This window comes from Scyliorhinus canicula, chromosome 18 (genome assembly GCF_902713615.1).
Source record: "Scyliorhinus canicula chromosome 18, sScyCan1.1, whole genome shotgun sequence".
Lineage (NCBI taxonomy): Eukaryota > Metazoa > Chordata > Chondrichthyes > Carcharhiniformes > Scyliorhinidae > Scyliorhinus > Scyliorhinus canicula.
Genome location: NC_052163.1, coordinates 117,322,196 through 117,338,838, shown reverse-complemented (window position 1 = coordinate 117,338,838; position 16,643 = coordinate 117,322,196). Strand labels below are relative to the sequence as shown.

The 16,643-nt window shown below is 50.9% G+C and overlaps 1 protein-coding gene across 6 annotated transcripts in view; it reads left to right on the top strand.

Moving 5' to 3' along the window:
- LOC119953186 (rho guanine nucleotide exchange factor 18-like) overlaps positions 1 to 15,944 on the top strand; it is a 257,696-nt gene extending 241,752 nt beyond the window's left edge. For all 6 annotated transcript variants that reach the window (XM_038777166.1, XM_038777168.1, XM_038777167.1 and 3 more), the window contains 4 exons: positions 205 to 675; positions 8,686 to 9,088; positions 11,383 to 11,508; positions 15,508 to 15,944. In XM_038777166.1, coding sequence (XP_038633094.1) covers positions 205 to 675; positions 8,686 to 9,088; positions 11,383 to 11,508; positions 15,508 to 15,671 — 1,164 coding nt within the window. In that variant the 3' untranslated portion in view covers positions 15,672 to 15,944. The remainder of the gene's footprint in view (positions 1 to 204; positions 676 to 8,685; positions 9,089 to 11,382; positions 11,509 to 15,507) is intronic.
- Positions 15,945 to 16,643: the final 699 nt, after the last annotated feature.

The window sequence follows — 16,643 nt, the reverse complement described above, 5'->3', positions numbered from 1 at the left end:
GGAGCCCACGTAATCCATAATCCTTGGAAAGTAAGTGCCTGACTGTGATAGAGGGGCAAAGATTTTGCGGGATTTGGGAATAGGGTAGATAGCTCCAGTTGAGCTGGCAATGGGGCGGAAACTGTGAACCTTCGATGGCACTGTATATTCCATGCCTGTAGCAGTTCCGGTTGTTCATGGCCTGTACCTTGTGTGTTTCTTCAGGTTCTGATTGCCCAACAGGACAGCTACGTTGAGATGCAGCGGTGCACTGGTGCAAGTGGCGAGCGGGATAGGCAGTCTCGCCTGACAAGCTCGCGCGGGAGCCTGCTTCTGGAGCAGGAGAAGCAGCGGAACGTGGAGAAGCAGCGTGAGGAGTGGGCTAATGTCCAGAAGCTGCAGAACCAGGTGCGGCAGGAGCAGCAGAAGTGGGAACGGGAAAGGGAGCGCCAGAAGCGTGAACTCGATACCCAGGAGTCTTGCCTCCAGGAGCGGGAGGAGAACTTGCAGCAGCTGAAGGAACGGTTAGCTCAGGACCAGGAGGAGTTGGAACGACACCGGCAGGAATACCAGAAGGACCTGGAGCGTCTCCGGGAGTCCCAGCGAACGGTGGAGAAAGAGAGGGAACGCCTGGAGCAGCGACAGCGCAAGCAATTGAAGCACGGCACAGCAGTGTTTCCCACAGAAGCTGGACAGGTAATGAATTGGGCTTGATCGTCACTGCGGAGACCTGTGCATCGTGGCGACCTGACCTATCAGTCGTGGCTCAGTGGGCGCGAATCAGAAGGTCGCAGGTGCAAATTCCTACTGCAGAGACTCGCGCACAAAAGTTTAGACAAATACTCCAGGATTGTCCTGGGAGAGTGCTGCACTGTCTGAGATTAGATATTAAACAAGCCCCGCTTTGCATGTAAAAGATTCCAAGTGGCACTAGCTTGAAGAAGAACTGGGAGCATCTCCCACAACCATAATGGTCAATATTTATCCCTCAACCGCCATCATATGGATGAAAATGGAATAGTGTAGGTCCGATAGGCTTCAGACAGTTTCACAGGTCGGCGCAACATCGAGGGCCGAAGGGCCCGTACTGCGCTGTAGTGTTCTATGTTCTTAAATACAGGTTACCCGGTCATTATCACATTCCTGTTTGTTTCCTACAATTCGGCGTCAGTGACTTATTTGATTTGATTATAGAGTACTTAATTGATTTGATTTGATTTATTATTGTCACATGTATTAGTACACAGTGAAAAGTATTGTTTCTTGCATGCTGTACAAACAATGCATAGCGTACATAGGGAAGGAAGGAGAGACTGCAGAATATAATGTTACAGTTATAGCAAGGTGGAGAGAAAAGATCAACTTAATACCAGGTAGGTCCATTCAAAAGTCTGATAGCAGTAGGGAAGAAGTTGTTCTTGAGTCGGTTGGTACGTGACCTCAAACTTTGGTATCTTTTTCCTGACGGAAGAAGGTGGAAGAGAGTATATCCGGGGTGCGTGGGGTCCTTAATTATGCTGGCTGCCTTTCCAAGGCAGCGGGAATTGTAGACAGAGTCGATGGATGGAAGGCTGGTTTGCGTGATGGACTGGGCTACATTCACGACCGTTTGTAATTTCCTGCGGTCTTGGGCAAAACAGGATCCATACCAAGCTGTGATACAACCAGAAAGAACGCTTTCTATGGTGCATCTGTACAAGTTGGTGAGAGTCGTAGGTGGCATGCCAAATTTCCTTAGTCCTCTGAGAAAGTAGTCGTTGGTGGGCTTTCTTTTTTTTTAAATAATTTTTATTGAAATTTTTTACAGAAAATATAACAACAAACAATAACAAGCAACAATAAAACAACATAATAAGTATAACACCCCCAAGACCGTGGCAACGCATATATCGCCCCCCCCCCCCCCCCCCCCCGGGTTGCTGCTGCTGCTGACCCAGTTCTCTATCGCTGAGCCAGAAAGTCGAGGAAAGGTTGCCACCGCCTAAAGAACCCTTGTACCGATCCTCTCGGGGCGAATTTGACCTTCTCAAGCTTAATAAAACCCGCCATGTCATTGATCCAGGTCTCCACGCTTGGGGGTCTCGCATCCTTCCACTGTAGCAAGACCCTCTGCTGGGCTACTCGGGACGCAAAGCCAGCACACCGGCCTCTTTCGTCTCCTGCACTCCCGGCTCCACCCCAACCCCAAAAATCGCGAATCCCCAGCCTGGCTTGACCCTGGATTCTACCGTCCTCGCCACCCTCTTCCAGAACTCCTCCAGTGCCGGGCATGCCCAGAACATATGGCATGGTTCGCTGGACTCACTGACACACCTGTCTTCGCCCCCAAAGAACCTACTCATCCTAGACCTGGACATGTGGGCCCGGTGCAGCACCTTGAATTGGATGAGGCTAAGCCGCGCACATGAGGAGGAAGAGTTAACCCTCTCCAGGGCATCCGCCCATGTCCCATCCTCGATCAGTTCCCCCTCCCACTTAGCCTTTAACTCCTCTACTGACGCCTCCTCCACCTCCTGCATTACCTTGTAGATATCAGATATCTTCCCCTCCCCGACCCAGACCCCCGAAAGCACCCTGTCACTCACCCCCCTCGCGAGAAGCAAAGGGAATCCTTCCACCTGCCGCCGAGCAAACTCCTTTACCTGCAGGTACCTGAACATGTTCCCCGAGGGGAGCTCAAATTTCTGCTCCAACTCTCCCAGGCTCGCAAACCTTCCATCAATAAACGGGTCCCTCAGCTGTCTGATGCCCGCTCTGTGCCAACCCTGGAACCCCCCATCAATGTTCCCTGGGACGAACCGATGGTTCCCCCTTAGCGGAGCCTTCATCGAGCCCCCCACTTCTCCCCATGTCGCCTCCACTGCCCCCAAACCTTGAGGGTAGCCGCCACCACTGGACACGTGGTATACCTCATAGGAGGGAGCGGCAACGGTGCCGTTACCAGGACCCCCAGGCTTGTGCCTCCACAGGATGCCATCTCCAACCTTTTCCATGCTGCCCCCTTCCCCTCCATCACCCACTTGCGCACCATCGACGCATTGGCCGCCCAATAATACCCCGAGAGATTGGGCAGCGCCAGCCCCCCACCATCTCTACCCCGCTCCAAGAAGACCCTCTTCACCCTCGGGGTCCCATGCACCCAAACAAAGCTCATGATGCTGCTAGTCACCCTCCTAAAAAAGGCCCTAGGGATAAAGATGTGCAAACACTGAAAAAGGAACAAGAACCTCGGGAGCACCGTCATTTTGACGGACTGCACTCTACCCGCCAGCGATAGCGGCACCATGTCCCACCTTTTAAATTCCTCCTCCATCTCCTCCACAAGCCTGGTAAAATTGAGCTTGTGGAGAGTCCCCCAACTCCTGGCCACCTGCACCCCCAGGTACCTAAAACTCTTCACTGCCCTCTTAAACGGGAGCCTCCCAATTCCCTCCTCCTCATCACCCGGGTGCACTACAAACACCTCGCTCTTACCCAGATTCAGCTTATAGCTCGAGAAGCCCCCAAACTCAGCCAACATCTCCATCACCCCCTGCAATCCCCCCACTGGGTCCGCCACATACAGCAGCAGGTCGTCCGCATACAGCGATACCCGATGTTCCTCCCCACCCCGCACCAGACCCCTCCACCTCCCCGACTCCCTCAACGCCATAGCCAGAGGTTCAATCGCCAGTGCAAAAAGCAAGGGGCACCCCTGTCTGGTCCATTAGTAACTACACTCGCCATCGGGGCCTCATAAAGCAACCTCACCCATTTGATGAACCCCTCCCCAAATCCAAACCGCTCCAACACCTCCCAGAGGTACCCCCACTCAACTCTATCAAACGCCTTCTCTGCATCAAGCGCCACCACTATCTCCGCCTCCCCCTCCACCGCCAGCATCATAATAACATTTAACAACCTCCGCACATTCGTGTTAAGCTGTCTTCCCTTGACAAATCCTGTCTGATCCTTGTGTACCACCCCTGGCACAAAGTCCTCTATCCTGGTTGCCAGGATCTTCGCCAGCAACTTAGCATCAACATTGAGGAGCGAGATTGGCCTGTATGATCCACACTGCAGGGGGTCCTTATCCTGTTTCAGGATCAAAGAAATCAGCGCCCGTGACATTGTCGGGGGCAAACCACCCCCCCCCCCCCCCAATGCCTCATTGAAGGCCCGCACCAACAGGGGCCCCACCAGGTCCGCATACTTTTTATAAAATTCCACCGGGAACCCATCCAGCCCCAGCGCCTTTCCTGACTGAATTTGACCAATCGCCAGCATCCTGCTCGCCTTCTCCCCATACTCATAAACTGCACCTTGCGCCTTCTTCCACTGTGTCTCCGCCTTTCTAGTTGTCAGCAAGTCGAACTTGGCTTGCAAGCTACGCCGTTCCCCCAGCAATCCCTCCTCCGGGGCCTCCGCGTACCCCCTATGGGCCCGGATGGAAATCGGCTCCCCCCGGATCACTGCCTTCAGAGCCTCCCAAACCATCCCCACCCGGACCTCCCCCGTGTCGTTGGTCTCAAGATACCCCTCAATACTTCCCCGGACCCTCCTACACACCTCCTCATCAGCCAGCAACCCCACGTCCAGACGCCACAGCGGGCGCTGGTCCTGCGCCTCCCCCATCTCCAGATCGACCCAGTGCGGAGCATGGTCTGAAATTGCTATGGCCGAATACTCGGCATCCTCCACCCTCGGGATCAATCCCCTGCTCAGGACGAAAAAATCTATTCGGGAGTAAACCCTGTGCACATGGGTGAAAAAGGAGTACTCCCGCGCCCTCGGCCTCCCAAACCTCCAGGGATCCACCCCTCCCATCTGGTCCATAAACCCCCTCAGCACCTTGGCTGCTGCCGGCCTCCTACCCGTCCTTGAACTGGACCGGTCTAGTAGGGGATCCAGCACCGTGTTAAAGTCTCCCCCCATGATCAGGCCCCCTGCCTCCAGGTCCGGAATGCGGCCCAACATACGCCTCATAAAGCCAGTATCATCCCAATTCGGGGCATACACGTTTACCAGCACCACCTTCTCTCCCTGCAGCCTACCCTTCACCATAACAAATCTGCCCTCCTTGTCCGCCACCACCTCAGACGCCTCGAACGCCACCCTCTTCCCCACCAGAATCGCCACCCCCCCGGTTCTTCGCGTCTAATCCTGAGTGGAAAACCTGCCCCACCCACCCCTTCCTCAGACGAACCTGGTCCGCCACCTTCAAGTGGGTCTCCTGGAGCATAGCCACGTCCGCCTTCAGCCCCTTCAAATGAGAAAATACCCGAGCCCGCCTAACCGGCCCATTCAGCCCCCTCACGTTCCAGGTGATCAGCCGGATCAGAGGGCCCCCCGCGCCCCTGCCCCGCCGACTAGCCATAGCTCATCGACTGCTCGCCCTAGGCCAGCACACCCAGCCCGACCCGTTCCCCATGACGATACCGCCTCTCCTCTACCCCCCCGGCCAAAACCAGCTCCTTCCTGGCCATTCCAGCAGCAACCCGGTATCCCCCCCCCCCCCCCCCCCCCCCCCCCCGGCTAGGACCCCTCCTAGCTGCGACGCACCCTCCATGGTACTTCCGTGAGTCAGCTGACTTCTGCTGACCCCGGCAACTCCCGCCAAAACCCAGTCCCTCCCGACATGGGGTCCTTCCCCCCTCCTGCCACTCCTCCTTGGCACCACTTCAGCGCGGGGAAAAAAACAGTAGAGGCCACGCCCCCACCGCCAGCTCCACCCCTCCTGCCCCGCAGCGCGGGAAACCAGAGGAAAGCCCGCACTGTCACACTGCCCCACCCCTCCTTTCTGACGCAGCTCCCAAATTCCAGCTCCACCCCATCCCCCAGTCCCGTACAGAAGAAAAAACAAACCCCCAACACTCCCAACATAACACAAAACCATACCCAACAGAACCACCCGGAAACAGAGCAAGAACCAGCATAAAAACACATGTCAAAATTACAAAAACAGCAACAGCCGTAGTACACAAGACCCCCCAGACCCTAGTTTGAGTCCAGCTTCTCTGCCTGCACAAAGGCCCACGCCTCCTCCGGGGACTCGAAAGTAGTGGTGCCGGTCCTTGTATGTCACCCACAGACGCGCAGGCTGCAGCATTCCAAATTTAACCTGCTTGTTATGCAGCACCGCCTTCATCCGGTTAAACCCGGCCCGCTGCTTAGCCACCTCCGCACTCCAGTCCTGGTAGATTCACACAACCGAGTTCTCCCACTTGCTGCTCCTCTCCTCCTTGGCCCAGCGCAGCACACACTCCCGATCACTGAACCGATGGAACCGCACCAGCACCGCCCGCGGGGGTTCATTCGTCTTGGGCCTCCTGGCCAGCACTCTGTGGGCTCCCTCAAGCTCCAGGGGCAAATGGAAGGACCCCGCCCCATCAACGAATTCAGCATCGTGGCCACATAGGACAGAAGATCCGACCCCTCCGCCAGGCCCAGGATCCTCAAATTCTTTCGCCTCGTGCGAACGTCCAGCTCCTCCAAGCGGTCTTGCCACTTTTTGTGAAGTGCCACGTGCATCTCCACCTTCCCCACGAGGACCACAGCCTCCTCATCCCGATCAGCGGCCTGCTGCTGCAACTCCTGAATGGCCGCCCCTTGGGCTGTCTGGGTCTCAAGCAGCTTGCTAGTAGTCGCATTCAGGGAGTCCAGCAACTCAGCCTTCAGCTCCGCAAAACAGCGCAGAAGAGCAGCTTGCAATTCAAAAATGAATTGTAGGTTCTATGTGACTCGCTGATTGCTGAATGTACCAGCCGGTGAAGCCATGGGGAGCAGAGTGCTCCCAGAATGTGCTCTGCAGTGAGTTCACTAAAAGCTAGAAAAAGGAAGGGTTTGCTTTTATGATTTTTAAGGCCTCAACAGTGTTCGACAGCCAGTGAAGTACTTTTGAAGTTAAAGTAGGAAACATGGCAACCAGTCTGCACACAGCGAAATCCTACAAACAATATCATGACAATGACCGGATAATCTGTTTAGTGTCGTTGAAGGGGGCTACTTGAACCTAGAGCCTTGTCACCCGGAGGCGAGCTGAGCTGTGGCTGATAAACTGGTATAAGCAGCTGGAATTATTGCTGCAGGTTGTCGGACGGTGAGCTGTCAAATTTGCCTTTTGAAACCTGTGTTCTAAATTAGTTTTGCTGTGATAGGGGTAACGGGCCACTGGGGGGCAGTAGTGGCTCTTCAATCTGAATAATTGGTTTCTATTTGCTGGTAACCAGTGAAGCACTTGTGCTGCATCAATAAAGATTGATTACAGTCAGTGTAAAAGTGATAACTTGTCACTAGGACTAAGTTACTAACCAGTAGTGGAAAAATGTTTGTGCTTCTAAACGGTGGCTGAAGTTGCATTTCGACATATCTTTACACACGAGGGATGACTTTTCCCAATCTGGGCCCCAATATACCTCCCCTCCCCTGTAAAGAATAAACCTACATTTATATACGGGTCCTTAAATGTAATGAGTGCTTTTATATCGTGGCTAAAAGATGCTGGAAGCCGGAAAAGGTGTTCTGACACACTTGTCGCTGTAATTATTCGCAGCAGCAGACTTGAGCAAAATGGGGAAATGAGTGACTCCACTTTAGAAGAACGAGTGCTGGCCGGGTCAACAGGGGTGCCCCCCCCCCCCCCAAACTTCCAAGTAGTGCCAGACTTTATAACGTGTTCATGTCTCTGGAGTGGGACTTGAACCATTGCCTCTTGGACATGTATGCATGAAAACTGGACCCCTGGTTTCCACTAAATGCGCCCAGAATATGGATAATGCGTACTCTGACTATGGTCAGTTTACCGTGTTAAAACAACTCTGATGACACGAGCCGTAGTGGGCGGACAAATGGAGTGAATGTAGATTGATCTTTATTAAATCTTGTTGCAGGCTCGAGGTGGTGTATAACCTATTCCTGCTCTTGAATTTTTTTTTTTATTATTCCTTTGCTTTGCCTGTATGTTTGTATCCCTTGCTGCTGACCAAGCTGGCATCCGGAACAGTTGAGTATGCACACGCGGCCCACATTGTGGTTACTGGCACGTGTGCAACTTTTTCCTGATGCTTTTCGGTTGGCGCCAGGAGTTTGGACTATGCACAAATGGCTCAATTTCACTGCAATTCATTCCACTGCCCCAGTCCGTGATGGGATCTTAAAACGCGGAGATTATAGAGTTGTAGAATTGACAGTGCAGAAGGAGGCCATTTGGCCCATCGAGTCTGCACCGGCCCTTGGAAAGAACACCCCATCTAATTATGTGAGTGCTGTTTCCTTAAGCTAGTCGTGTGTTGTGTTAAGATTTTGTGCGGGGTGTTCCTGTGCTGCAGGAGGCTATTCGGCCCATCGAGTCTCCACCGACCCTCTGAAAGAGCACTCTACCTATGCCCACACCCCCACCCCGTCCCCGTAACCGTTGAACACTAAGGGTCAATGGCCATGCACCTAACCTGCACATCGTTTAACTGTGGGAAGAAACTGGAGCACCCGGAGGAAACCCCGCAGACACGGGGAGAAAGTGCAAACCCCACACAGTCACCCAGGGCAGGAGTTGAGTCGGGTCCCTGGCACTGAGGTAGCCATGTTTGCCATCGTGCCACCTAATGGGACCTTTAATCCTAGGGTCAATGTTTATGCAGCCATGATGTAGTCTTTATTTCTCAGACTAGCAAGTCTGTTAATATCTGAACTGACTGTCTTGGACTCATGCAGTTTAACTTTGCCTCTTAGATCCCAGGTTTTCCTCACTCGCAGAATCTTGACGGGGAGCGATTGGAAGTTAACCCCTTAGCGCTGAAAGAGGGAGGGACCGCACAACACAGCCTGATGTACCTCGGACAGTCGAACATTCCGGTAGAACTCTGCGAGCGACCCGCTGAAATTCAGCTCCATCGGGAGAACAGCACTGCCTCCATGTTTTTACGCACTGAGAATCGATCGTCCCTTGGGCCAAAGACCGAGGTACCCATCCACCTCGTGAGTGCCACAAATCAGATTATGAAGCACACTGGAGTGCAGCAGAAAATCCCCACCAAACTTGCTACTTTGAAAGGGGGAAAGGACAAGGGTGGAAAAGGAAAGGACCGACAGACCATCTCAGGCATGCCCTCCTTCTCAATGCCTCACGGCATAGGTAAAGCCCACGATCTTCTCTTTCCTGCATCTCTTCCAACTTGAATTGTTACCTTGTGTACCAGTTTTAGGGTGTGATGTGTCGGCTCCTTATTGGGGTTCAGTTCAGGACTGGTTGTAAGCTTAATACTTCACCCATGACATTGAAAGCCAAGATCTATCCTGTGCTTTATACATCAACGTGCATGAGGTTTCAAACAGGGATCTGAAGGGAAGAACATAAGAACCTTCATGGACAACAAATTGGCCACCTGTCTCTCCCACTTGAAGCCTAACCCTCTGTTATTTCATAGAATTTACAGTGCAGAAGGAGGCCATTCGGCCCATCGAGTCTGCACAGGCTCTTGTAAAGAGCACCCTACCCAAGGTCAATACCTCCACCCTATCCCTATAACTCAACCCAACACTAAGAGCAATTTTGGACGCTTAAGGGCAATTTATCATGGCCAATCCACCTAACCTGCACATCTTTGTGACTGTGGGAAGAAACCGGAGCACCCGGAGGAAACCCACGCACACACTGGGAGGATGTGCAGACTCCGCACAGACAGTGACCCAGCCTGGAATCGAACCTGGGACCCTGGAGCTGTGAAGCAATTGTGCTATCCACAATGCTACCGTGTTACCCTAAGTACCACACAAGCCTGTCACTCTAGCATCCTAATCCTCCCACGCAATCCACCACGCTCGTCAGAACACTCATCAAAATTCATCACTCTCTGACTTTAACTTTCTCATGGAAGACCATCCCGCTGGTATTTCATCTCACCTGACTTTAGCACCGTTGATGTTTGGTAGTACAGGATTTATTGCTGAAAGAGTAACCTGTCGAATCTTTTGGTTTTGCATTCATGCTGACAAACATGAGAATACCAAATTTCAAAGGTGGCATCAATTTATACTGCCTGAGAAAAAGTGCTGACTGGTTGGCCTGCCCGTGCAAAACTCAGAACATAAACATACTTTAGATATTATTCTGCGATTGAGCAGCACTTGCTGAACAATCCTGAGTGTGCTAAGAATTACACTGCCAATAGCTCTCTGGTACATTCTCATGTCAGTGCCTTGACCAATCCGAGTTGACTGGCATCAGCACTCTCTTCACTGGCATCAGCACTCTCTTCACTGGCATCAGCACTCTCTTCACTGGCATCAGCACTCTTTTCCCATGCGGTATAAATTGTTGCTTTGTTTTAAAATTTGGTCCTCGTGTATTTGTCCAGATCAGTGCAAGATTAAAGGCTTCGGCATTCCTCGTGCGTTTTTTTTCTTCCAGCAATACCTTTAACATTCTGGACACCATGAATGTTTTTACAAAGATGTTGTTCCTTTACATCCGTGGGCACACTGTTCCAAATTTTTTCTCACTTTCGGTCCTCTGCACTACCTTCCTTATTTATTCTGGATTTAGTTTGTTCCCCATTTAACGTTTCATTTTGTTCGGTGACGTCGTCCTTCAGCTCCCTACTTTACAGCCTGAATTTATAGAATCCACTCAAGCCCATCACTGCCTCCCAGCATTGTCACCCTCTCGTCGAATCCCCCATTCTAACACTGATTCCTGGATGACCCACTCAACATCCTGCGCTGTAGCCATTTTGTTGTTCTGTACTCTCGCCTCTCAAAGACAGTGATGCATGTCGGACCCGCAGAACACCATCTTTCCCCCACCCAAACTCCCAACACGCCATGCAGGACCCAGTCAGCGCCGTTCCCTACCAACCCTGCCCCCCCCCCCCCCTCAACTTCCAACCCCGTGCATTACTGGTCTCCCGTCCCGAAAATATTGTCTTCTTTCATTTTTCAATGCCAAGCAATTTATTTCTCTAACCCCATATCCAGCTCTTGATTCCCATGGCTTTTAGTTTCATTAGAAGTCTTACATGTGGAACTTTGCCAGAAGCCTATAATAATATCATGGGAACATATGGAACTTTGCCAAAAGCCTATAATAATATCATAGGGAGTGCTATCATCTGCTTTAACCACAATATCTCCAGGTGTCTCAGGTTTGTCAGCCACTGGATCGAAATCGGGTGCAGGAGCCCTGGCTGATATTTACCCTCCCTAGCCCAGAGCAATCATAGAGACCCATTGTTGTTTTAACTGATCTCCAATAACTCCATTTATGCTGTGTCCTTGGACGGTATGATTCATTTCCACACTTAACCAAGCAATTAGCTGAGAGAGTGGTCCTAATTCTTTTTATTTATTTGTTGTACCTTTTCTCTCCTCTTGGCACTCGTTTCCTTAATGCTCCCATGAATTAAATAAGCATTCCCTCTTTCCATTCAGGATCAGCCAGTGGAGAGCTCCGGCAAAGCAATCCTGTGAAGTTTTTTGCAAAGGATGATGGGACGTTGAAAAGCAGGCGGTCATCGAGCCCGGTCATATCAAGCAGCCAAAGTTTCTCCCACCAAGGTGAATCCCCGTAGTGTCTCCCCTCACCCAGTCTGCACGCAACCTCCCAATGATACAACACTCAAAATGACAGAGCTTCACTAATCCATCTTGCCGACTGAACCTCAAATGCCTGCCCTTTTCCCAGGTGTCCACTCTTCCAGCCACTTATGAAACCAAGACCTCGTTTGCACTCCACCATGAATGTGGTAGAGGAACATGGTTCAGCTGAAGTGGCCCATGTTACTGTTTATCCTCCGTGCAAGTGGCATCAATCCTATGTACCCACTGTTGATATGTCCTTCCATTTCCCTCTATTTTAGCCACCCATCTGTTCCATTCTTAAATGTTTCCCTGATCTCTCCTTCAATCATCAACTCTGTGTGTATTCCAAAGGCTCACAACTTGCTATGTATTAAGTATTGAAGCTCTCTGTCCTAAATTTATTGTATTTAATCCTGTACTTCCTTGTCTATCCTGCTCAACCACTGGTACTCTGTTTCCATCTTGTCTGTCCTAACTCTCAATTGTCAGTACCTCTATTAAATCGCCCAGTAATCCCCTGTACCCTAACTAAAATAGCTTCACTTTTCCAAATCTTTCTTTGTACTTGCGCATCGCCACCCCATCCCCTCTGCACCCATTCACTCTCCGCCACCAGCTCATTGGCTTTAATGTTCTCATCCCAATTTGAAATGCCTCCATGTGACATTCTCGCACTTGTCTGAAATTTGCATTGAAAACGCACCTTTAATTAGTCTCTCCCAGAAATGGCCCATTGTGTTTTGCATAATTCACTTTGAAGAACCGTCACCGTGCGGCTGTTTAGTTCCCACTGGCGATCCACAAACCATATTCTCCAACCCAACATCTCAGAATGCATCTTACCCCCCGTCGGCACGCTATCGACATGTCTGTAACCGTCCCTAAACTCTTACAAAAACCTCTTGTTGCTTATTTTGACACCTTCAGGCGTCTCCTCATGATCTTCTTTAATCAGGTTTTGAGTCGCCTCTCGTGTGTTCTGTGCTCAGAACAAAGAACAATACAGCACAGGAACAGGCCCTTCGGCCTTTCAGGCCGGCGCCGACCACGGTTCTTGTCTAAAATAAAACCGTTTGCACTTAGTGTCCGTATCCTTCCATTCCCACCCTATTCATATATTTGTCTTGATGTCCCTTTAAATGCCGCTATCGTACCTACTCCCACCATCTCTCCAGGCAGTGCGTTCCATATATTTACCCCCCTCTGTGTTTTTTGGTTTTTTTTTAATTTGCCTCGCACATCTGTTCTAAACTTTTCCCCAAGCACTTTAAACTTATGTCCCCTAGTATTTGGCTCTTCTACCCTAGGACAGAGCATCTGACTATTGTTGCCCTTTTTAATAATGAGGCTCTATTTATGATATGATGTTATGTCCCAACAGCGTCGCCAATACTGTGGGTATTTCTATTTATCTCGGTGAACCAAAAGCCTTTCCCTTATATCGGTCAAATGACCACACAACCAGTTAGTCAGTTCAAAAGATGGTTTATTTACACACACAAGGATTACTTCGACATGCAAACACAGTATCTACTACGAGTTAAACTACACCTAACAGCTACGATAACCTATACTTAACTTCAGGGTGACCGGCACTGTGCAGATGGATACGGCATTTATCTTGATCTCATGTGGCTGGTTTGAAGAAGTGGCTCTGTGTGCTGGGTTCATCCGTCAGGTAGCGATTGTTGATCTTGAACTTGGCTGTCTGGTCGCCATGCTGCAGTTGGTGTGGGCACAGGCCCATCCCAAAAGAGGCTGGCACAGGTCTGGTCCAAAAGAGGCAGAACACATGGCTGTGTCCCCTTTTATCCCTCTGGGATTTCACGCACTTTGGGGCGGTCCTTGATCTTGGATCCAATAGTTCGACAGGGCTCTGATCACTGCCTTCAATTTTGGCCAATAAAGGTGGCTGGGCGGGTCCTTAGCGGTCATTGACAGTGGCCAAAACAGTGGCTCTCTGAGTAAAGGGAGTGGCGCTGATCAGTCTGTAGCTGTACCGGTTTCTTGATAAGAGTCATATTGTTCTGGGGAAATGGGCCATTAAAATGCAAATGGGCGGGGGTTTCGATCAGGTCTAGCTATCTGCGTTTCAAATACACAGAAGCTCTGTATCTGTCTGAGTCCTGGGTTGGCCATAATTCCCATGGTCCTTTGCCGGTGACCATCTCAGATGGCTGCACTATCCAGTGTTCTGATTCTCTCTCACCCACTGCAAAGCAGCTTGAGAGAGGTACTTTGTAAATATGTACTTGACTGGACTATGGCAAGTCTGTGGCCGTGAATGGTAAAAGCTGCAATACTGTTTTAAAAGAATACTGCTGACCAAGTGATGTAGGAAGAGGACGAGACCTCGGTGGAGGAGCTGAAGGGTAAATGGGAGGAGGAGCTGGGGGAGGAGATCGAGGAGGGGACGTGGGCGGACGCCCTGGGGAGGGTGAACTCCTCTTCTTGCGCGAGGCTCAGCCTCATACAATTTCAGGTGCTGCATAGGGCTCACATGACTGGGACAAGGATGAGCTGGTTTTTTTGGAGTGAGGACAGGTGTGTTAGGTGCTCAGGGAGCCCAGCAAACCATGTCCATATGTTCTGGGCATGCCCAGCGCTAGAGGAATTTTGGAAGGGCGTAGTAAGGACGGTGTCGAGGGTGGTAGGATCCAGGGTCAAACCGGGCTGGGGGCTCGCAGTATTTGGGGTTGCAGAGGAACCGGGAGTGCAGGAGGCGAAAGAGGCCGGTATTCTGGCCTTTGCGTCCCTGGTAGCCCGGCAGAAGATTCTTCTTCAGTGGAAGGATGAATATGGGGCTGGTTTAGCTCACTGGGCTAAATCGCTGGCTTTTAAAGCAGGCCAGCAGCACGGTTCGATTCCCGTACCAGCCTCCCCGGACAGGCGGCGGAATGTGGCGACTAGGGGCTTTTCACAGTAACTTCATTGAAGTCTACTCGTGACAATAAGCGATTTTCATTTAGGGGCTGTTTAGCTCACTGGGCTAAATCGCTGGCTTTGAAAGCAGACCCAGGCAAGCCAGCAGCACGGTTCGATTCCCGTAACAGCCTTCCCGAACAGGCGCCGGAATGTGGCGACTAGGGGCTTTTCACAGTAACTTCATTGAAGCCTACTCGTGACAATAAGTGATTTTCATTTTCAGGATGCGCGGCCCCTGGGCGTGGAGGCCTGGACCAATGATATGGCGCGGGGTTCATTAAATTGGAGAGGGTGAAATTTGCCCTAAGGGGATTAGTGCAGGGATTTTTCGGGAGGTGGCAACCATTCCTAGATTTCCTGGCAGAGCAGTAGAAAAAGGCCAACAGCAGCAGCAACCTGGGGGGGGGGGGGGGGGGGGCCGGGGGTTTCGTCGTTGAAGGGGTGTGTATAATTTGTTCAGTGTTGATGACGGGTGTTAATTTATTTCTTTTGTTTTGTATAGATGGTGGGGGGGGGGGGGGGTTGTTTCCTCTTTTCGTTTTGTATTTTGTTATTGAAAATTTGAATTAAAATTATTTTTAAAAAAAAGAATACTGCTGAGAAGATAAAAGCAAATTACTGCGGATGCTGGAATCTGAAACGAAAGTGAAAATGCTGGAAAATCTCAGCAGATCTGGCAGCATCTGTAGGGAGAGAAAAGAGCTAACGTTTCGAGTGCGATAACTCTTTGCCAAAGCTGAGAAGAGACGTGTTGGCGAAGCTTTTCACTCGCCAGGACCAGTGCAAGAATGTCCAATTTGAAATTGGGCATTCTTGTGTGTGTCCTGATGCGTGCATGTTGAAAAGCTTCAGCAACATGTCTCTTTTTAACAATGTATCAAAAGGTTAGTTCTACTTCCCACTGTCCTGACCAACATTCTGCCCTCAATTGGGCCACTTTATGTATCCATATATATATATTTAAACCCTGCCTTTTGTTCAGTGAAAGACTGCACGATATGCTGCTCGCAATTTATTTGATTTAACCAAAATGCTGTTTTGCCGTCCTAGAATCCTCAGTCCCCGTGGACATTCAGCATGTGCTGAGCACGTCGATGCCAAGTGGAAACCCTCAGCAGCCCCAGAGTGCGCCCGTCGCTGCACCGACTCAGCCACAACCCCCGCCGCCACCCAGTGTGCAGGACGACTCTGCCACCGAGATCATTTTCTTCTGAACCACTCGAGCCGCGGAAGAAATGGCGGATCGTGGAAACTCCAGAAAGGATGGGGGGGGTGGGGGGAGGGGAGGGAGAGAAAGAGAGCATCAGAACTGACAATGGGAACAGAAAGTGCTCTGAATGTGCTGATATCTCCCAAATTGCGTTCAGAGATGAGACTATGCCATTGTGGGACCTGAACCCCTGACAGCTGGGCGGCATCATTACCAGCAGCAGTTTGTATTTACCGCCTCTATTTTCGGAAGGGAGTGCCTTTTTAGAAACCATCATGAGTATGTTCGCGTTTTCTTTTCACCTTTTATCAGGCGTTACTGGAGGTTACTGCCACTCTTATTTGAAGGTGTGTTCCCTAATTCAAGGCACACAAAATGTGTGAATCATGGTTGGACACTGGGGCTACGAGATATGAATGGGGGGGGGGGGGGGGAGTTTTCAGACACTAGCCGGTGGCTGTAAACTGCTAACCTCCCTTCCCAGAGAATGCAAGCACAATCTGAGCACCTTTTTTGTTTTTGGTGATGGGGCTGCCGAATGGAACCCCTGTTTCCATGGCCCTGGAATCGGAAATGCCTTCAGGGTGGAAAATGTCCTTTAATTGAATCTCTGACTTTTTTCTGGAAAGTGTCTTTTAATTCTTCCGACTGTGGCATGTGCTTCACAGCACCGATGTGTATCACCGGGGGGGGGGGGGGGGGGGGGGCATTCACATCCCGGCTGTTTAGTCCGGTGAATATCTCTGCACCTTTCGGGAGTGAGTAAGTGGGGGGGGGGGGGGGGGGGGCAAGAGAGAGTGGAGAGGTGCGGATTTGAAGATTTTAAAAAGAACATTTCACCAGGCATTCCTGAAAAATGTTATCAGAGTCTTAATAAAATCTCTGTGATCTTTTTCTGTGATGAGACACGTTGTCGGTCAATGGCATTTTGCGAGCAGGTATAGTGAGCAGTTGCTTTGAGGTGACCGATGCAGCC